This window comes from Leucopleurus acutus, assembly GCF_964270905.1.
Source record: "Leucopleurus acutus genome assembly, chromosome: 16".
NCBI lineage: Eukaryota > Metazoa > Chordata > Mammalia > Artiodactyla > Delphinidae > Leucopleurus > Leucopleurus acutus.
The window spans coordinates 69,928,216-69,951,117 of record NC_139158.1 but is presented as its reverse complement, the minus strand read 5'-3'; the positions used below and the strand labels follow the sequence as shown (position 1 = coordinate 69,951,117).

At 45.8% G+C, this 22,902-nt stretch overlaps 1 protein-coding gene across 1 annotated transcript in view; it reads left to right on the top strand.

The window, feature by feature from the left end:
• PTPRT (protein tyrosine phosphatase receptor type T) overlaps window positions 1-556 on the top strand; it is a gene marked incomplete at both ends in the record, with an annotated part of 1,082,998 nt that extends 1,082,442 nt beyond the window's left edge. Inside the window, 1 exon segment of the mRNA XM_082857741.1 lies at window positions 503-556. Coding sequence (XP_082713867.1) covers window positions 503-556 — 54 coding nt within the window.
• Window positions 557-22,902: the final 22,346 nt, after the last annotated feature.

Sequence of the window (22,902 nt, the reverse complement as noted above, 5' to 3'; positions counted from 1 at the left end):
AGTCTGTGCTAAGTGTGGTCTTACCCAAAGTGAGGGCCTACTCCAAGTCTGGTCCACAGACCAGCAGCAGCAGTAGTGTCACACGGGAGCCTGGTAGAAATGCAGACTCTTTTTTTTTTTTTTTTTTTGCGGTACGCGGGCCTCTCACTGCTGTGGCTTCTCCCGTTGCGGAGCACAGGCTCCGGACGCGCAGGCTCAGCGGCCATGGCTCATGGGCCCAGCCGCTCTGCGGCATGTGGGATCTTCCCGGACCGGGGCACGAACCCGCGTCCCCTGCATCGGCAGGCAGACTCTCAACCACTGCGCCACCAGGGAAGCCCAAAATGCAGACTCTTGAGCCCCACTCCAGATCTGCTGAATCTGAATCTGCGTGGACAATTTTGAATTGACTGTTAGTATAGACATAGATGATGTTTCCTCCATAATCTGTATCTCTAAACTAAATGCATTTTCCCTTTCCTTTCCATCTTCTCTTCTCCCTCTCTGCCTCTCCTCCTCTCAGGAACAGTATAAATTTGTATACGAGGTGGCACTGGAATATTTAAGCTCCTTTTAGCCCAATGGCGTGGAGAACCTGCCGGAGTCCAGAGGCTGCTGCAGCCAACCCCCTTTTCTGTGAATGGCAGCGACTGGGCTCAGGGGCTAGGCGGTGGCGCCCTGCCCAACTCCAAGGAGAAGACTGGTGGGCCTGTGGTCCACGGTGGGCTCTGTACCTTCGGAGGAGTCTCCAGTTGCTGTGGAGGACGCCGCCCTGAAAGGCCCAGGCTTCCTTTTCCAGCCTCAGGCACGGGCCCATACAGAAGTGCACCTGTATAGCAAGGCCCGGATTTTTCAGTGCCCAGACCTCTTCCTTTTGCTCTTTTCAGGTTTGTGACTCTCGAGGCAAGCTGACTGTGTGGGTACAGGGGAGTGACAGGCCTGGCAGCACGTCCTCTGCCCTCCGTCCTCTGGGCAGTGGAAGGATGTGTGCTTTCCTCCTCCACGGGGTCGTGAATATGACCGGGCTCTGCTGCCGTCTCCTTCAGGGACCTCTGGATCACTGGGACTTCAGGATGCTCCCGAGACCACAGCAGAGGCCCCCATCCTCCCAACTAACCTGCATGGGGCTTGGCCCACCACCATTGTGTACTCGTCCCCCAGCCCAGGCCTTGACCTTCTGTCGTTCACTGGCCAGTCCGCTGTGTCCGCGGCAGTCCTGGACGAAGGTCTGTCTGCTTTGCGTTTTTGTGGTCAGTGCGGTGGGGCAGAACTGCAGGGGACTTTGCTGCTGCTCCTTGTGTCTGTGAAGAAGGACTGCCTCCCTGGGGCACGGCTCTGGCTGACCCTGTGTGTCTTGGGCGGTGGCTCCTTTGGGAGGGATGAACAAGTTAAGATTTGATGATTTTCCAAAGTGTACGTGTAAAGAAACTTTCTTTTGGAGGGTGTAAAATCTTTCTTAGTCTCATATCAAAAAAAGGTGGGAGGGGCGTTTGGTTGTGTAGCTATAAGACAAATCTCTGGGGCCTGTTATCTCTCCTGGAAATGTCCTCAAAAGGTCCCAGCCAGGGACAGCACAGCCACTGAGCAAGGGAGAGATAGTCTGAAGGGCTAGTCTGAAGACAGTCCCTTTTGGCCTTTGGGGCAGATAGAGTACCAGCATAACCTCAGATCTCCAAATTTGAACACCTTCCTAGAGAAACTCAGCTGCCATCTCAGAAAATAGTCATCGTGGACCCAGCTATACTTTGGTTTAAAATAGGACAAGGGGATCAGACCTGGGGAATCTAGACTCTTGCCCAAAGTATGGGTCAGTCAGTGACAGGGGCGCCAGCATTGGCTAAGTATCTCTTATATGCCAGGCTTGGCAAGTTCTTAGAACCCACCCCCGCCCTCCCTGAGAGAGCTATTCACCTGTTATCATCCTTATTTTACAACCGAAGACACTGAGGCGTCTTCCTCAGTCATGATATTCTGGTTTCCAAAAGGCAGGTAATAGTGATGAGACTTATTTGTAACGTTTTCTTCATCCTTTTCTCAGCCAAGCAATTATTACATGGACGGAAAATAGGAAAATAAGGCCAGAAATTTCTGAGCAGAGAACTCCACAAATGGGAATTTAATTCTTTCTTTCCTATGCCAATTTTTCTGGGAAGCTCAGAATTTCAGATATATTTCAGCAACTCATTCCCAGCTCCCCAGGAAAGCTAGTCCCATCTCCTTTCTTAGCCAGTGAAAACAATTCCCTGTGCCCTCAGGCGGTGAGGTCTGCCAGCCAGGGACACTCTACCTTGGTCTCTAGCTGGTGCTTTGGTACAGTACCTGGCAGCCCCCGGGTGGCCTGGGATCCAGGAAGCTTCATCTTGAAGGCTGGTCTAGCTCCAGAGCGGCCATGAGAAGCATAGAATTCAATAAGGCACAGTGTTCTCCCTAAAGAACTTACTGTATCCTGGGAAAACTGAACCACAGCGCAGCTTACAAGTGTTACACGAGCCTCACAGCAGGAGAGATTCAGCGTAGAGCTTTCTAGAGGAGGTGACGTCCATTCCACTGGGTAGAAAAAGGAAGAAAAGGAAACTCAGGCCAAGGGATCAGCATGTGCGAAGACAGAGGTGTGCAGAATCCTTGCCGGGGCGGGGGGGGGGGGGGGGGCGGCGGTGCGGTGAGATGGCAGATCAGCTCAACTGGAGCAGAACATGGCAGGAGGTAAGCCAGGGTCAGGGGGCAAATGCTCCACCAGCAGGGCAGACTTGGCCCCTGTGGGCAAGCAGGACGCAGTGGAGCTTTGAGTGATGCGCTCAGCTCAGTACTAGAGGAGGCTCCCTCTGGGGCCAGTGGGGCTGCCTCTTTCCTTTCATCAGACACTGTGAAAATGGTCCCTTAAGCGTATACTTTGTAATATCACATCTATTTGTCTGTCTGCTCATTATTTTGTTGCTGGATCAGGAGACGCAGCTTCTGTGAGAAACTCAGGGTCTCTGCTCTGCCACGAAGCAGGGTGACCAAGCCAGACCCCTGGGCCCATGAGAACGGGACATGGAAGGAGCCCACAGAAGCTGTTCCCGTCAGCATGGGCTCTGGAACTGTCTGGAAGTCCAGGGACACCAGACTCGATCAAGGGCGGGCTGTCACTTTGGAGGTTCAAAAGGAAGCATCTCAAAGCAAAGGAAGGCGGAGGAGCCCCACCACGAACTTGCTCTTCCCCTTTCATGGTCCCTTTTCCTGGTCCCCAGGCCCTGGCCCCCTGCTGGCCTCCCCTGGCTCTAGTCTCGGCCTTCAAGGAGCCTGTGACATAGATCAGCCGGCTATATGCTCCTCTCGCAGATCTGGGCTCATCCGTACAGAATGGGGGCTGGGAGAGGGTTGTGCTCTCTAACAAACACAAAGAAGCCCTAGGATTTACTCTGCTCAGGAGGGGGCAGAATGGCTGGCAGATGAAAATGACAGTGGCTTCTATCATTTCAGATGGTAGGAATTTAGAATGTGACTCTGGGGAGAAGGAATTTAGAATGAAAACTCGGGCCGTGCTGGGTAACCCAACAAGGGCCAGTGATGGTTCCCCCAGCTCAGCACCCCCGGCCCCCGTCATTTCCTCACAACCCAACCGCCCTCCAGAGGATGCAGGGCAGTGAACAGTCTCCGGCCAGTTTACACTGGAAGACACCGAGGCTCGCGGACGGGGGTGCTTCCCCCAAGATCCCACGTGGCAAGAATGTGGCAGGACGGGGATGAGACGGGGCGCTGGTGCCCGGGAATTTGGACTTGATCCCAGGAAAGCTCATGGGCAAACAGCCCCTCCCCCGGGGTACTCCACACACAGGGCAGGCTCACCGTTCACGACGCAGAGGGAAGTGGAACTCATGGTCTCTGGGTCTCCATGACAGGGGCCAGCCTCCTGTCTCTGGGCTGCCCAAGAGAGTCCCCTCACTTAGCACAAAGCCTCATGGCTCTCACCTCCTAGACGTGGACCCTGTTTGGAGGAGAGGCAAGGAATTAACGAGAAGCCAGGTACTGTCCCCACCTGACTGCATGTCTGGTCTAGACATCATCTTCGGGATGTATCCTAGCTGCATCCTAACACGTCGTCCTCTCCTACTTTCTGGTACGAAGGTCCTGGGGCCGGGGGGCTCTGAGCCTCTAGATGGCTACAGCACGCCTCCCGTTGTGGGAGCAGAAGGGATCAGATTGCTTTTACACTGTCTCTTTGGATGTAGCCCGGGCAGTGGCCTGCCTGCCAGATGTCAGCCTTCCCATGCAACCGGCAGACCCTGTGCTGGAGACTGTAAACGTGAGCTCACCGAATTCTTCCAGCATTCCTCAGAAGTGCTTCTAATTGCCACCATTGTATAGATGAGGAGGCTGAGGTTCAGAGGGTGAAATCGTTGGCCCACAGTTCACCACAGCTAGTAAAGGAGGGAGCCAGGATTTAAACTGGTTCTTTTGACTTCAAAGACAATATTTTCCCATGTCTCAGATTTTCCCATGGTGGGGGGGGGCTACCCGTAACAGAAAAGACTAGAGTGAAACAGGCCCAACGGATCTTGTAAAGCCCAAAGCAGACAATGGTCAGCTTAAAATTCCTTCAGTTTCATGTCTAGCAATTCACATAATATTTGCATTCTTCTCTAATTTAGCCTGATTTGTTTTCATAGAAGTGCATAAATATTTTTTTAACCACGTGTGCTCTGGTCCCTCATGTGGCTTTGATCCCTTCAACTCACTATGATGGACCCTAGGGAATTACAGCCCCGTCTAAGAGGCACAATGCCTGGCCATGCTGCTTCCTCCTGCGGCCAATTCTAGACTCAAGTGCAGCCCACCTTCCCCTTAGCAGGTCCTATGGTATGGGGGGTACCCTGACCTCACTGTTCATGGGTTGATCTCAACTCAAGTCTTCTTAAGTTGGATACTGGAAAAAAGCCATTGAAATCTACTAGAATTACAAGGACATGCCCATCTGGAGTGGCGACGGCTGAGCGCATAAAACCCTAAAGGGAAAGGAGGTGATGAACACAGCCTTACTCAGCAGATTCCTGAATGCTGGGGCCTCTAAAAGGCGGTGCCCTTAGTCTAGGTAGAGTCATATGGTTGCTAACGTGGGCCAATCTGAGGACACACTTCACATGAGGGGCTGGGGGCTGGAAGCCTCGTCACTTTACTTCAACCCCACATACTCACTGGGTTCTTACAACACGCAGGGCCCTGGAGGGGCTGCCATCAGGAAGCTCAGTTTACTATGGCACAGCCCATCCCTTGCTGAGACGTGGGGTTGTGATAGGAAGGACTCAGTCTTTGGTTCTAATTCAGCCCAGCCATTTCTTGGCTGTAGAATGTTGGGCCAACCAACCAATTAGTGGGAAAAGATGTAGAAAGAGGAGCCTCGGCCAGGTAGAAGGGGTAAGTAGATCTGGAGAGCTTTGGGTAGGAAACAGGAAGGCAAAGCCAAGTTAGGACCCGATAGGACTCCTCAGAACCAAGGTTGCATACGGTCTACTCGGCAAAGTGGTCACTTCCGTGACACAGGAGGATGGGGGATGGAGAGGGACCGGCCAGAACCACCCGGAACAAAGGTGCTGCTTTAGAATGCGTCTCAGTATCTTGGAGAAAAGATGATAATCTTTCCCTCTGACCAATCACGTTTATCCATCATTGGTTCCCCGTTGGTAAGCTAGCCTCCCCATGCTCCACGTTTCCTCAGTTCTGGTGTGAATCCCCGGTGTGTGTCCTCACTGTGGTCCACACAGTTGTGGTGTGAATCCCTGTTGTGTGCATAGAGGTGTTCAGTCTAGCAAGGATGCTGCAGACAGAAGTGAGGCCCAGGGAGGAGCAAACAGATGCTCATCATGTCATCTTTGCAGGAGTAACTGCCCAGCCCACATCCAGGGACACTGAAGGAGAGGGCAGCTCCCCTGTACCTCACAGGGGATGAAGAAAACCCCCTTCCCTTAGCCTGCATCTGGCCTCTCCTGGGCTGGACAGAGAGGCCATCAGCACCAAGTTGAGTCAGGAGTAATGCCATGGAAAACACGGGTGAGCCTGTCGGTAAGATGACCACGATGCTAATTCTAAACCATAAGGCCAACACATTGTGCTGGGCCGGGATCCCGGGGGACAGGTGGTCCACCCAAGCTGCAGGGCAGAAGATGAGACATGAGTCACGTGGTGGCCTTGCATCTCCAAGCCCTGACTTGCCTTCCCCATCATCTAACTAGTCTGAGCTCCTTCTCAGCCCATGATGCCAGCTTCAAATCACAGCCAAATAAAACGGAAATAAGTAATGTGAACCCAGCATAGAGGGAACCAGCTGAGACAGCCTTGTTCCTATATCCCCATGCAAGGGTTCCGTGTTGGAGGTTTTCAACAGAGACGTGCCTAAGCAGTGATAAAATGCAAGGCCTTGGCTTCCGTCTATCCAGGATCCGCCTTTGAGGTCATACACTGTCTGAACAGCAAGGAGAGAAGTCAGTGGCGGAGGCTCCAGTTTTTCAGAGTCATGGGTATGATCCTCAGAAGCACAGAGAGATGTCTAAGCCATACTTAGGCACGTGAACAGACTCTCTTCTGGTTTACTGGTAACCAGACGTAGGCTTTTGCGTCACACTGGCTGGCTGTACAACACTCTTGTAGGTACCAAGACCATCTCTTGCATCCCTCCTGCCTGCCTCCAGAAGAGGTGGAAAAGGGTCATCAAAGAGGCCACATTCACCCCCTCAAATCCACCCAAGAATGTTAGGTCCCCAAGAGGCGGGGTCAGCACCCATGATGGTAGACCCCAGGCCTAGCATCCTAGTTATCTAAGAGGTTGGGCCAGTCACTGCCGTTGACACCAAGATGTAGGACTCAGCGTGGGCCTACTATAGAGTAAAGCTGCTGGGGCAGGGTTACCATGGAGCTTCCGTAGGTGTCTGAGAGCCGCTCTGAGCAGTGGGATTTGGACCCTGATCCCTGGTTGAAATGTTCAGAGAATGAGGGTCTGCGGTCCTTAGAGTGTTGGTCAGGAAGGTATGGGTATGAAAGCCTGGAGCTCAGGGTAATTATTATACTTTATGGTTCCTTGGTGAGTGGGATGCTTAGATTTGGGGGAGGAAAGGGATTACGAAGCAACCTGCCAAAACCGCAAAGTTGAGTTCCTGTACACATAGTTCTGTGCCTTTGGGCTTATGAACACAAAGCAGTGGGCCCCCTTCGTCATGGTCCAACAAACTCTCGGTGCCCACCGTGCACCTGTCTCTCCCATGGAAGATTAATGATGTAGGCTGTTCTTTGGACCAAAGCCTCCAGGGCAGTCTGGAGGCTCAGAGGGCCAAGGGGTGACATCCCAGGTCAGATCAGACTTCTGAAGAGTTACGCAGAATACCAGTGCCCATACCCTCCACAGGCCTGCAGATCGTTAGATAAATTCAAGCACAGTTTGCTAGTCCCGCATCACTCCTATGAGCGGAACGAGGACCAATGGGTGAAACTTCATAGCTGTAAGAGAGAACTTGCTATCTGCCAGAGATGAGTTCTGTCTCAGCAGCTGTTCAGCAAGAGCCAGGCATCTCTTTAAAGGGAAGAAAGAGCTTTGCTGAGAGGGCCTTTAAGTTTCTTCCACCCTAAATGAATGTATTACGGAGCCGGGACCTTGTCTGAATGCCTTCCTTCCTGCAGAGCACAGAGCCGAGCAGGTGGGGCTTGGTGTGTGCTGGTTGAAGCCCCTACTCTCCTGCTGCCCCAGCACCGCGCAGGCCAAGATGCTGCTCTAGCCACGCATCAAAGGCTCATCCAGGCTGGTTATCACCAAACAGCCCAGAGAGAGCAGCTGCTTTGCCACAGAACCCAGGCCCACCAAGCTCTGTGATGAGACCAGTCATAATTTCGATCCGCTGGCCAACAGGGCCATCAGTGACAGCCGAATCAGTAAAGGTCCAAGTAGGACCCAGGGTGGGGTTTTGCTTCCCATACACATTAACTCCAGAGGTGAATTCTACCCCTCCCCTCTGCAGTCGAGGCCTGTTAGAGCAAATTGCAAAAGCACAAGCACAGTGACTCGGTTGACATGTGATCATAGTCATCCCCGGTACATCCATTTCATTGCCAGGTAGGTCCTGAACTCGCCCAGGCTAATCCAGGCTAACCCGTATTGGCAATCAGACTCAAAAGCACTTTCCTACCTTCTCTTTCCACCCTACATCTTATCAGCCAATGAAAGGCAAAGAGTTGGGGTTTCTACCATTGCCTTGGCCACTGGACACCATCATAGCCACATAAGGGCCATCACGGGGTTCCCATCAACTCCAGGGAGACTGACATTTTCACGTCCACTGGGCATATGATACTGCACGAGACCAAAGTCTCCACACTGTTAGCAGCCTCCTCCACGAGTCCCAATGGCCTGCACTTGTACAGTTTGGGTGTTTGATAGATAAAGCACGTATGAGAAGAGAAAACAAAATAAATCAACTTTTTAAAGAAGCCAGCACTGTGCTGTCAATGTTCTTTTTTTTTTTTTTTTTTCCTTTCCAATTCTAGCTTCAAAAAGCAGAAGGTAAATAATGTCAGGTCAATGAATATCAGATATATTTTTTGACTGTACATTACAGTGAAGTGTAATCTTTTTACACCTGCAAGTCCATCTTATTTATTCTTGTAAATGTTCCCTGACAATGTTTGTAATATGGCTGTGTTAAAAATCTATACAATAAAGCTGTGACCCTGAGATTCATGTTTTCCTAAGATATTCTCACTGGTGTCTTCCTGAGGTTGGGTAGGGTGAGGTGGAGACAAGTTGAAGAAGGAGGAGAAGAAAAGCCTGTTACTGACTAGATTTCTTCATGTTCATTTAATCCTCACATCTTTGATGCAGGAAACATGAATTGTCCCCTCTTTGCAGATGAGAATAGTTGAGGTTCATAGATATTCAGGGATATTTCATGATTTCATATTGCACCTGTAAAAGGGTTGAGTCTCAAAAGTTTTTCTCAGGTGGGGTCCACAGAGTGCTGGCATCAGAATCACACCAGAAGTTTGTTAAACAGACAAATTTTTAAGACCCTACAGAATCACAGTTTCAGGATCTGCATATTAACAAACTGCTTGGATGTATCAGCTAGCTATTGCTGTGTAATATACCACCCAAAATTCAGTAACTTTAAACAGTCTTTCATGGTGGTCAGCTGGGGCTTGAGCTAGGCCGAGCTCAGCTAATCTCAGCTGGTCCACTCATGTGTTGGCTAAGGACTCTCCAGGCCAGGCTTGCCTAGGACATCTTGGCTGGTGCAGCCATGTTCCATGTGTCTCTTACCCTCCTCCTGGGACCAGCAAGCTAGCCTAGGCATACGCTTCTCCTGGTGACAGCAGGAACATGAGAAAGTCTGATCACATAAGTTGTTCTGAGTCATGTCTGCAACATCCCATTGGACAAAGCTGGTTGCACAGCATACTCAGAATCAAGAGTCAGGGGACGATACTCCATCTCTTGACAAAGACCTCACCTCTCAATGTTGCAATAAATGCTGAGATTAGGTACCAAACCACTGGTGCCAGATGCAGACTTTAAACCTGTCATCTCAGAGCGTGGTCCACAGACCACCCACATCAGTTCACCTGAGAAGCTTCGAAACATGCAGAATCTGACTGAGTAGGTCCAGGATGGGTCCCAGGAACCTGAATGCTTAACAAGTGCCCCAGGTGATTGTAATGCATGCTGAAGTTATGCAAGCACTCTTCCAAATGCTCTTAGAAGGGGACAGATAAGGGACAAGGAGACAAACCAGTTCCCAAACTAGGGTATGAGGCTGCCAATCTCTGATGCACATGATGCAATGCTCTCTGCTTTACAGGTAAGCAGAAGAAACAGCTGGAACCAACTCCTTGGAATTGACTGGCTTCCCAGTTCTTTGTACGTATCCAGGTATAAGTACCAGCTGGAAGCATGAGCCATAGGGCCAGAGCCCTGGTTCACTTTGTTCTCGTTCAGCCTCAGGAACCCTGGCAGTGCTCTCCAACGTAAGAGACCTAGAGGTAGTACCCACCCCTGGCAAGCCAAGAGCCTGGAGAACGCACGCTTCCCAACTCAGGTCCTAGGAGGGGAACCCGGTGGCCAGCCAGCTGGTAGTCCTTGTCGCTTTGTCCTTGGTCGTGGTGATCTCACTTATTCTGCCTGCTATGTTTATTCTTTTGCCACAAATGTGATAGTCGATATTGAGAAAATTAGAAAGAAGAAGAAAAATCTCATGCATCTCCTAATAAAAAATACTTTGGGTGTATCATTTCCCTCCCAAAATGGAAATGCCTTTTAAAGAGTTATTATAAAAGGAGCATATACTCACTTGAAAGAATTCAAAGGAAAGTTTTTTGAAGCATGAGGTAAAGTCACCACTTTCAAAGGTACTTGTTAATATTTTTTGCTATTGCAGACCTTTCTATACATATATAAATATACATAAATTTTCTATATAAATGGCATATATATGTGTGTGTGTATATGTATGTATATGTGTGTGTGTGTGTATATATATAAGTTCTGAGACAGGCTTCTTTTCACTTAACACCATGCATGCCATGGTCATATTTCCATGGCAGTATGCTTTTGGGCCCCCATTAACAGTGAGGGACACCCACCCCATGTGTGCCAACCCTGGAGATGGGCCAGAGTGACACAATTCTCTTTACATATCTGTTGGAGACCTGGCCAGGCCCTCCTGTCTGGCTAGACCTGGAGTGTGGGTCCATATCAAATCTCAGAGCACCTTGCTTGGACTCTGATGGGGACCTCCAGTTTGGCTTAAGATCTTCCTCTAATTCCAAGGGTTCAAGCCTCCGGTCAGAACTCCGGGACATAGAAGCCCTCAGACCCTTGAGGACATGGCATGAGGTCACCAACATGCCATGCAATAGGCAAGAAGGGGGATTTGATTTTCTTTGGCAGGGCTTGGGGCAGGGGTGGGTAAGGAACCAGGAGAAACGCAAAAGAAGCTGGCAAGATAGAGAAGGAAACCACTCTTGGTTAATTTTAGAAAAATTCTGACCACTTAATCTTTAGGAAACGCAACTAGACTCCACAAGGATTTGACCTAAGTAGCTTTGTCCTGAATTCTAGCAAAGGGACTGAACCTGAAATCTCCAATGACATGTAGGTGGGATACAGCACCCACAGAGAGATGACACCCATAAACTGAAAATCTGGAGACAGAGAGGAGCAGAGGAATGTAACTGACAGAAATCAGCAGAATCTGAGGTGGATTTCAGTTTTCACAATCCATGGATTAGGTCTTGGAAGGAAGTTGAACTAGCTATTCAAGGACATCTGGAGTATACGGCTGGATAGAGAGACATACAGAGAGATACAGATGCATAGATAGAGAAAATGAGTATATAAATGAATGAAAGACTACATCAGTTATTAACAATGATTATCTCTCATCCTAGGGAACATGGGTAATTTTTGTTCTCTATGATTTTCTGTATTTTCTAAAATTTACATTACTTTCATACATAGAAAAACGAATTCTATAAAAAGGTGGGGACGGCAGAACATAGAAAAGTGAAAGCACGATAGATAAGATGATGCCAAGATTGAAATCATACCCAAAAGATTTGCCACACACCTGGATCAACAGCTTCAAAAACTTGGCACTGCCCGTCTACCCAAGAAGGAGGACACAGGCAGTCAACTCAGTGTCCAAAAGGGAAAAATGAACCAGTTGCTCAGCATAAACAAAAGTATTTCCGCTACAGGGACTGGAAATTATTTTTTCCATGGACCTCCTTAATAAAGAATGGCTTCCAACAACATCCTTAGCAGAATGCAACACATTTCCCTCCCTGAGGCGGATGGCGTCGTGGCATAGAACAACTCGGTGAAATCTCTTTACTGGAGGACCAAAATGAAGGGGCCCACACACGGTTCTCTGCCAGGCGCAGGTTTGCAGAATCTTAGGTATTACACGGCTTGAGAATCACACTGCTCTCCTCTCTGAGTGTCTGCGAGCTGGGGACTTCTATCCCAGACAACAACGAGCAAAGCAGCTGTCTCAGCTGCTGGTTGAATTTGGAACCGGGGTTTAAGAGCCGGCCGAGCCAGGAAGAGGACTCACATCTCCTTTTGAATGATGAGGACCCTGACAGCTCTATGTGCCTCAATAGAAGGTGAATTCATCCCCCTATGGGGTGGGCAGGGCAGGGGGAAGAAGCCATCCTCATTCCAGGTTATGACCACAGCTTACTCCATCTCACCTTGCTCTCCTCTAAAATACCTACAAATACATAGTAAATGCTAGAACCTTGGCCACCAAGCCACTGAGCGAGTCTGGAAGGAGTTAACTCTGATGACAAGACACGAGGAGCTAAAATGAGAATTATCATCAGTGGTTGATGATGAATCATGTTTTGCCACCTAGAAGATGTACAGAAGCCTCAGAGAGGATGAAGCGGTTCATCCCTCCAGATGGTCGCACTCACTCAGAAAACGGGTCAATCATCCATGTCTATCTCCTGGGAGATAAAATGACATTATAAGAAACCTCTATGGGAGGGTGAACGGCCTGGAGCAACTTGCAGAAAAGCATGCTGAGGATTTTAGCTTCCATGCTTCCCTCCACTCAGAGCACTCCAGAGCGGGGCAGGGGGAGGAGGGAGCACCTTGTCAGTTGAGTATGTACAAGATCGGGTAAAGCAGATGCTACACGACCAGGTAAATCAGATGCCTACTGTATCGCTTTGAATATTCTCAACCTCACCTCTCACCCCCTACGTGTGGCTGTGGTGACCATTTCCAAGCAGGTCTGCAGGTTTCACGCGGGGGCAGCCCAGGGTGAGAACACCCCTCAGACAGGCTCTGCACCTCTCGTTTCTTGCCCCATAGTTTCTGATGCTGTCTTCTGAGATGCCCACAGGAACCCCCTTAGCACTCATCTGTGTGCCACCCAGAAATGTCGGGGAGCTACCATTGACCAATAGGAGACTGGAGCCTGTAGGCAGATGCTTCCTGTTTTCTTTCTTCTGAAGGCAGTTCTGAGCTATATTTTAGGTCACTTGTCAAATGGTCCCAGAACAAGCAAACAGACCCTTGGAGGAATAGCGAACTCTGTAATACAGCCTTGTACTGCCTCTCCCTCCCTCCTCTGATGTACACCCCGTAACCTCATGGTTCCCTGGAAGCATACCTCTATATCAAACGTTGTATCAGGCTTATGCATTTCTGGGAACACTGAGAAACTGTGCTTAAGCTGTGCACACATTACTCCATCCTCCAGCTGTTAGTCTGAGATGGGACCCTGCCAACACACAGAGAGGGCTGCCAGCTGTCCAGTTAAGCTTTTGATCCAAGGACAAAAATGGACTTGGTGTAAAGTGATTCATATGGGAGACGCTATACTCATGCCCTAGGATCATCCTATGTGACATGATGTTAAATTTCTACTCAGATTTAGGAACAGGAGTTCTGCCATCTCATATTTTTGTTGAAAACAGTCATCGTGCCCAGTAGACAGTAAGAAGGACCATAAGTGGCCCCACAGGGGCCCTACTGTGAGCACTAGCACAGTGGTAGGTAGTTGGCCCGTGGGAAGGGGGAGTATCTGGACTGGGGATCCGTGCCCACAAAGGAGCCCGCAGCTAGACTGACTGACAGCTTGTGGCTGCACAGCCTGCAGAGGCAGCGGCCTCCTAACCATGCCAGGGAAAGATGGGGGAGAGGGGGCTCCAACCAACACTAAATGCAGATAGGAACCTCTTCACGGCTGCTGAAGCTCCCTGTGCTGAGAGCCCCAGCTTTGGCTAAGCCCCCGCCCTCCCAGGCAGTCGGATTTCTGAACTGGCAGAAGAAATAACAGCAAATCTTAACTCCTTTCCTTCCCTCTTGCAACCTCCACCGTGCTCTCCAGAAGCTCCCAACTCTGTGCAAGTTCGGAACTCCCCTTGTAAGGATGAGCAAACAGGAGAACACCAGACACATGTAAAGATGCAAGAGTTCAAAGCAGACGTGTTTACTTTAAGGAATGAGAGAAAGTGCCTGCCTATGAAATCAAGTCCCCGCCAGGAAAAGGAAGACATTTTACAACAAATACAAATGCAGAAAAACACTAGATTGGATAACTGATACTAAGAACTTTTTTTTGTTGCTGTATCCAGCAAAACAAACTGCTAATAACTTTAATCAAGGTAAAATGCAAATACTCAAAATTAGGAAATAGGAAAGGGACAAAACAGTGAATGAGGAAATTATACAGCATTATGAAAGGATATTATGAATAACTCTGGCTAGTAAATTTTTAAAAATTGGTCCAGTGGGTGATTTTGGAAATGTATGAACATTACCAAAATTGGTAAAGAAATAGAATACCTGAGTAGACCAATTATCAGAGAAAAAAATATAGAAGTTGTTATTTCTTTCCTAAAAGATATAAGAACAGATACTTTGATGAGTGAACTTGATTAAACTTTCAAACAAAAAATAATTCTTAAGACAAAAAAGGGAATAAACAGCACAGATACCAAGTCTGAAAGAGTGCACACACACATTCCTAAAACCTCTAGACCTGTCACATTTATAAATGCAAATATTTTTACTAAATTTCAAAAATTATATACCATGTCTCAGTGGCATATATGCCAGGAATTTAAGAATTGTTCAATATTAGGAAGGCTATAGATAAAAGGAGAAAGACATATAGTCACCTCAGTAAAGACTGAAAAAGCATTGACAAAATTTGAGCTAGTAATTGTAGGATACTTTGTTAGCATAAAAAGATAAAATCATGAATAGCAGGCATTACCAGAATTCACCCATATCTACTTCTCCATTCTATCCAGGCATAAAGGAAGAGTTACAGCTTCCTGCCCTCCTTGAAATTAGTGGGTTGTTTGACAAGTCCTGACAAACAAGCTTGAGCAAAAATGATGTATATTAATTCTAAACCCAAGTATTTAATTGCTGGTGAGAGACTCTACAGAATTTTCTTGCCCTGCCTCATCAATCAAGGAGATCTTGTGTTCCAGATGGTGCAGCCACAGGACAGGGGAGCCACCACCAGCCTGGATCACTGAATCACCACATGGAGGACAGCTGCTCCCAGGAGTTACCTGGAGCTACAGAACTTTGTGGTACTTAGCTACAAAGTGTTTGGAGTTCTATGTTACTACAGAATGCCTAATATAAATAGCCAATGTATTAAATAATAGTGAAAAATTAAGCGTGTTTCCATTAAAGTCATGAATGCCTGGATCATTGCTATTATGTAATATTTTTGGCTAATGCCAATGCAGCTAATGCCGTTAGGCAAGAAAAAGGGAGAGGCTGCTGTTATGGTTACTACTGCTGTGTAACAAATTAGCCCCAAACAACCATTTTTCTTTTGTTCATGATTTTGTGGTTCAGAAATTCAGGGAGGGGTCATCTGGCCATTCTTGCTTAGGGTGATTATTGTCAGATGTCGACTAGGGCTGGAGTCATCTTTAAGCCTTGACCGGGCTGGATGTCCTGGATGACTCATGAATGTGACTGTTGTTGATGCTGTATGTTGTCTGGAAGGTCAGTTGGGCTATCAACTACAGTGTCTACATGTGACCTCTCCAACATGGTGGTCTCAGGGTAATCAGACTCGCTACCTGGCCCCTGCCATCCCCAGAGTGAGAGTCCCACTAGATTCTGGTGGAAGCTGAGTGACCTTTTCTGACCTGGCCTTCTAAGTTACAAAGCATCATTTTTATTGGATGCTACTGGTTGTAACAGATTCACTGAGGTCAGCCCTGATTCAAAGGAAGAGGACATACACTCATCCTCTATAAAAGTAGTGTCAAAGAATGTGCATATGTGTTTTTCAATTGAATGATGATTCAAAATTATCACAGTCAATTATATATGCTTAGTAACCCCAAGCTTATTAAGAGTAATAAGGATAGGGGTATAGCAAAGACGGCAAAGTAGGAAAACCCTGAACTCACCTCCTCCCATGGGCACACCAACACAACTACTTACAAAGCAACTATCTATGAGAACAACCGGAAGACTAGCAGAAAAGATTTTCCATAACTAAAGATTTAAAGAAGGAAATGTGTAGGAGGGGCAGAGGGGCAATACAGTCATGACCTACTACATCCTCCAGGTTGGTGACCCACAAGCAGAAGGCATATCACAGTTGCAGAACTCCTCCCCAAGGAGTGAGGGGTCTGAGTCCCACATCAGGCTTCCCAGCCCAGGGGACCTGCACCAGGAAGATGAGCTCCCAGAATACCTGGCTTTGAAATCCAGCAGGGCTTACATTTGGGAGAGCTGGAGGTCTATAGGAAACAGAGACTCCACTCTTAAAGGGCATGCACAAAATCTCACCACTCCAAGTCCCAGTGCAGAGACAGTAGTGTGAAAGGAGTCTGGGTCAGACCCACTTACTGATCTAAGAGAGGCTGTCAGAGAGGTAGGAGGCAGCTGGGACTCACCCTGGGGACAGGGGCATTGGCAAGTGCCATTTTGGAATTCTCCTTCTAGCCTATTATCACCAGGGACTTACCCGCCCATCAGCAGGCCTAGAGCCGCCACACAAGGCAGGACCTCTCAGTCACCTGGGCTGGGGGCCGGCCCCATCTACCAGCAACCTACAGTCGTCAGGCCCACCACAACAGAAGGACCATGCAGCCCACACAGGAGGCATCCCTAGAGCATACAGCTCTGATGACCAGAGGGGAGTATGGTACTGGACCCCACAGGACACCTCTTACATAAAGCCACTTCTGCAAGATCAGGAAACATAAGTGACCTACCAAATACATAGAAATAAATACAGAGACTTAGGCAAAATGAGGAGACAGAGGACTATGTTCCAAATGAACAAACGAGACAAAAACCTCAGAAAAAGGACTAGATGAAGAGGAGATAAGCAATCAACCCAAAAAAGTTTCAAGATAATGACTATAAAGAAGCTCACTGAGCTCAGGAAAGAATGGATGAACAGAGAGAAAATCTGCACAAAGGGTTAGAAAATATAAAGAAGAACAAGACAGGGAATTCCCTGGTGGTCCAGCGGTTAGAACTCGGCACTTTCACTGCCAGGGCCCGGGTTTGATCCCTGGTTGGGAAACTAAGATCCCACAAGCCACATGGCACAGCCAAAAAAAAAAAAAAAAAAAAGGAAGAACAAGACAGGGATAAAGGACACAATAGCTGAAATAAAAAAATGTACTAGAAGAAATCAACAGCAGATTCAATGATACAGAGGAATGGATCAACAATCTGGAAGACAAAGTAGTAGGAATTACCCAAGCTGAATAGAGATAAAGAAAAAGAAATGAAGATAGCTAAGAGAGCTCTAAGACAACATCAAGCACACTAACATTCACATTACAGGGGTCCCAGAAGAAGAGAGAAAGGGGCAGAGAACTTGAAAAAATAATAGCTGAAAAATTCCCTAACCTAGGGAATGACATAGACATCCACTTCCAGGAAGCACAGAGAGTTCCAAATAAGATGAACCCAAAAGGTCCACACTAAGACACATTATGATTAAAATGGGAAAAAAAAAAGAAAGAGAAAATCTTAAAAGCAGCAAGAGAAAAACAACTAGTTGCATACAAGAGAATTCCCATAAGGCTATCAGCTGGCTTTTCAGCAGAAAATTTGCAGGCCAGAAGGGAGTGGCAGGATATATTCAAAGTGATGAAAGAATAAAACCTACAGCCAAGAATACTCTACCTGGCAAGGTTATCATTTAGATTTGAAGGAGAGAGAAAGAGTTTTACAGAAAAGCAAAACCTAAGAGTTAAGCACCACTAAAGTGACTTTACAAAAAATGTTAAATAGACTTCTCTAAGCAGAAAACAAAAGGCCACAACTAAAAATACAAAAACTGAAAATTATGAAGGGGAAAATCTCACTGGCAAAGGCAAACATACAGTAAAAGTAGATCAACCACTTATACAGCTGGTAGGAAGGTTAAAAGACAAAAGTAGTAAAATCATCTATATCCACAATAAGTAGTTAAGGGATACACAAAACAAAAATATAAAATATGATGTCAAAAACATTCAACATGAGGGAGGTTGTTAAAAATGCAGGTTTGATAAAAGTGCTTAAATTTAAGAAACCATCAACTTAAAATGATCATATACATCGTATATATGATAATATATATCAATTCATCAAGGAGGTATAACAGTTGTGAATATATACATACCCAACATAGGAGCAACTAAATAGATAAAGAAAATACTAACAGACATAAAGGGAAAACTCAACAGTAATAATATAATAGTAGAAGACTTTAACACCCCATTTACATCAATAGGCAGATCATCCAGACAGACAATTAAGGAAACACTGGCCTTAAATAACACTTTAGACCAGATGAAATTTATATATATAGAACAGCCCACCCCAAAACAGAAGAATACACATTCTTTTCAAGGATACTGGTAATATTCTCCAGGATAGATCACATACTATGCTACAAAACAAGTCTTCATAAGTTTAATATTGAAATCATATCAAGTATCTTTTCCGACCACAAAACTATGAGACTAGAAATCAACTGCAAAAATACACAAACACGTGGAGTCTAAATAATATGATTCTAAACAACCAATGGGTCAGTGATGAAACCAAAAAGAAAATGAAAAAATATCTGGAGACAAATGAAAATGTAAACACATCAATCCAAAATTTATGGGAAACAGCAAAAGCAGTTCTAAGAGGGAAGTTTATAGCAATACAAGCCTACCTTAGGATACAATAAAAATTACAAATAAACAATCTAATATTACACCTAAAGGAACTAGAAAAAAAAACAAACAAAACCTAAAGTTATTAGAAGGAAAGAAATCATAAAGATCAGAACAGAAATAAATGAAACAGAGACTAGAAAACAATAGAAAAGATCAATGAAACTAAAAGCTGGTTCTTCGAAAAGATAAACAAAATTGATAAAGCTTTAGCCAGACTCATCAAGAAAAAAAGAGAGAGGGCCCAAATAAATATATTCAGAAATGAAAGAGACGTTACAACCAATACCACAGAATACAAAGAATCATAAGAGACTACTACAACAATTATACGCCTATAAAATATAACAACCTAGAAGAAATGGATAAATTCCTAGATATGTACAATACCCCAAAAATAAATCAGGAAAAAATAGAAAATACCAAAATGAAACTGTATCAGTTAAAAAAACAAGCAAACAAACAAAAAACTCCCAACAAACAGAAGTCCAGGACTCAGCTTCACAGGTTAATTCTACCAAACATTTAAAGAAGATTTAGCATCTATCCTTCTCAAACTACTCCAAAAAAATTGAAGAGGAAGGAATGCTTCAGAACTCATCTATGAGACCAGCATCACCCCAATACCAAAACAAAATAAAGACGCCACAAAAAGAGAAAATTACAGGCCAGTATCACTGATGAATGAACATAGATGCAAAAATCCTCAACCAAATAGTAGCAAACCAAATTCAACAATACATTAAAAGAATCATACACCATGATCAAGCAGGATTTATCCCAGAGAGTCAAGGATGGTTTAATATTCACAAATAGATATTATACACCACATTAACAAACGGAGGAATAAAAATCAGATGATCATCTCAATAGATGCAGGAAAATCTCTTGACAAAATTCAACATCCACTTATGATAAACACTCTTAATAAAGTGAGTATAGAGGGAACACATCTCAACATAATAAAGGCCATTTATGACAAACCCACAACCAACATCATTCCCAATAGTGAAAAGCTGAAAGCATTTCTTCTAAGATCAGGAACAAGACAAGCATGCCCACTCTTGCCACTTTTATTCAACATAGTATTGGAAGATCTAGCCACAGCAATCAGAGTAGAAAAAGAAATAAAAGGCATTCAAGTTGAAAAGGAACAAGTAAAACTGTCATCATTTGCAGACATGATACTACATAGAGAAAATCCTAAAGACACCACCAAAAAATATTAGAATTAATAAATGAATTCAGTGAAGTCACAGGATACAGTATCAATATACAGAAATCTGTTGTACTTCTGTACACTAATATCAAATTATCAAAGAGAAATTAAGAAAACAATCCCATTTACAATAACATCAAAAAGAATAAAATACCTAGGAATAAATCTAATCAAGGAGATAAAAGACCTTTACTCTGAAAAGTATAAGACATTGATGAAAAAAATTGAAGACAACTAAACAAATGGAAAGCTATGGATTGGAAGAATTAATATTGTTAAATAACCATACTACCTCTATGCAACCTCTATCAAAATATCAATTGCATTAGGAACAAACAACCCTAAAATTTTGTATGGAAAACACAAAAGACTCCCTAATAGCAAAAGCGACACTGAGAAAGAAGAATAAAGCGGGAACATCACACTCCCTGATTTCAAACTATACTACAAAACTACAATAATTGAAACAGTATGGTAATGACACATAAACAGACACATAGATCAATGGAACAGAAATAAACCCAAGCTTATACATTCAATTAATCTATGAGAAAGGAAGCAAAAATATACAATGTGAAAAGGCAGCCTTTTCAATAATTGGTGTCAGGAAAATTAGATAACAACATGCGAAGGAATGAAACTGGACTACTTCTCACACCATATATAAAAATAAACTCAAAATGGATTAGAGACTTAAATGTAAGAACTGAAACCATAAAATTCCTGGAAGAAAACATGCAGTACACTCTTTGACATCAGTTTTAGTAATATCGTTTTGGAAATGTCTCCTCAAGCAACAGCAACAACAACAACAAAAAGACAAATGAGACCAAATGAAACTAAAAAGTTTTACACAGTGAAGGAAACTATCAACAAAATGAAAAGGCAACCTACTGAATGGGAGAAGATATTTGCAAATGATATATCTGATAAGGGGTTAATATCCAAAATGCACAGAGAACTCACACAATTCAACATCAAAAAAATACAACTCGATTAAAAAATGGGCAGAGGACCTGAATAGGCGTTTTTAAAAAGAAGACATACAGATGAACAACAGACACATTGAAAATTTGCTCAACATCACTAGTCATCAGGGATATGCAAATCAAAACCACAATGAGATACCACTTCATACAGAGTGGCTATCATCAAAAAAACAACAAGCATTGGCGAGAATGTGGAGAAAAGGAAACCCTCATGCGCTGTTTGTGGGATTGTAAATTGGTGCAGCCACTATGGAAAACAGTATGGAGTTTCTTCAAAAAAATTAAGACTAGAACTGCCATCTGAGCCATCAATTTCACTTCTGGGTATTTACCTGAAGAAAACAAAAACATTACTCTGAAAATATATATGCACCCCAATGTTCATTGCAGCAGTATTTACCATAACCAAGATATGGAAGCAACCTAAGTGTTCACTGATAGGTAAATAGATAAAGAAGATGTGGTAGGGGCAGAGATCAAGATGGAGGAATAGAAGGACGTGAAGCACACCTCCTCCCACAGACACATCATAAATACACCTACATGTGTAACAATTCTCACAGAATACCCACTGAATGCTGGCAGACGATCTCATACCGCCAAAGCTGCAAGAAAGATCACCATGTAACCAAGTAGGATGAAACAAAAAAAGAATCAAGATGTGCACCCCTGGCAGAGAATTGTGGAAGACAAAATGTTCCCTCACCCTGGGAAACGCCTTCACCAACTGGGAGGTCCACCAGGACAGATAGGGAGGCTCAGAGGAGAGTGCAGCAGCCAGCTTGCAGCAGGCAGGACAGAGAGAGACCAACACAGATGGTCCTGGCCACCTTGCTGCACTTCCAAGCCAGTGAATATGTTCAGTGGCTGGGTGCTGAAACTCAGGCTTCAGTGGACAGACCCTGGGAGAGGACTTGGTTTCGCTGGGCAGAGACAACCTGAAGGGCCTGGAACGTGGTCCAGGCTGCAACTGGGGGTGTGCACAGGACAGAGCCCAGTTCAGCCATAGGAGCCACACTGTTAACACAGGCACAAGGGGAGGGGCATGGCCCCACAATAGAAGCCTCATTCCCAGTGTGCTCACAGCTGGCACAGCTCAGCTGCTATGAGCTTTGGGAGCATATAAGCACTGGCGGGTTGCCCACACATGGAGGCAAGGCTGAAATCTGAGCTGATTCCCAGCAGGTGCACAACTTCAGGAGACTTACACTGGCGGCAGTGCCTGGGGGACATCTGAGTTTATTACTGTGCTCTCATAGCTGAGGCGAGTCCAGTGCCAGCAGCAACAGTCTTTCCCAGCAGGAGGGCTCCAGTCCCACCTACCTCACACCACAGCTTAGAATTGGATCTGGAACTTTTACTCCAACAACTGGGAAGCAGACCCTGCCCCTGACAGGGCTGTGACAACCAGAGAGCAAAGAGGAGGCCCTGCCCAACATCCAGTGCAGGCTCTGGTCATCACAACACCAGTACACCCGCTATTAAGGGGATAATGGTCAGCACACCCTGAGGGAAGATATGGCAGGCATCCACACCAAAAACAACCCTTGCACCAAAAATACTGGACTCATGCAGGCTACATAGGAATGCTCCCACATAAAAACAGCCCTCTGAGACTACAGTAGATAACTGTTTCCCCTAAATTCATAACATCAGAGAAATGAAAAACTAGAGAAACCACTCCCAATTAAAAGAATAAGAGAAATCACCTGAATAAACAATCAATGAAATAGACCTCTCTACCAGACCCCAAGTTCAAAAAGGAGGTAATAAAAATGCTGAAGGAGGGCTTCCCTGGTGGCACAGTGGTTGAGAGTCCGCCTGCCGATGCAGGGGACACGGGTTTGTGCCCCGGGAAGATCCCACATGCCGCAGAGCGGCTGGGCCCGTAAGCCATGGCCGCTGAGCCTGCGCGTCCGGAGCCTGTGCTCTGCAACGGAAGAGGCCACAACAGTGAGAGGCCCACGTACCGCAAAAAAAAAAAAAAATGCTAAAGGAATTAAGAAAGGCTATTGATAGAAATGCAGA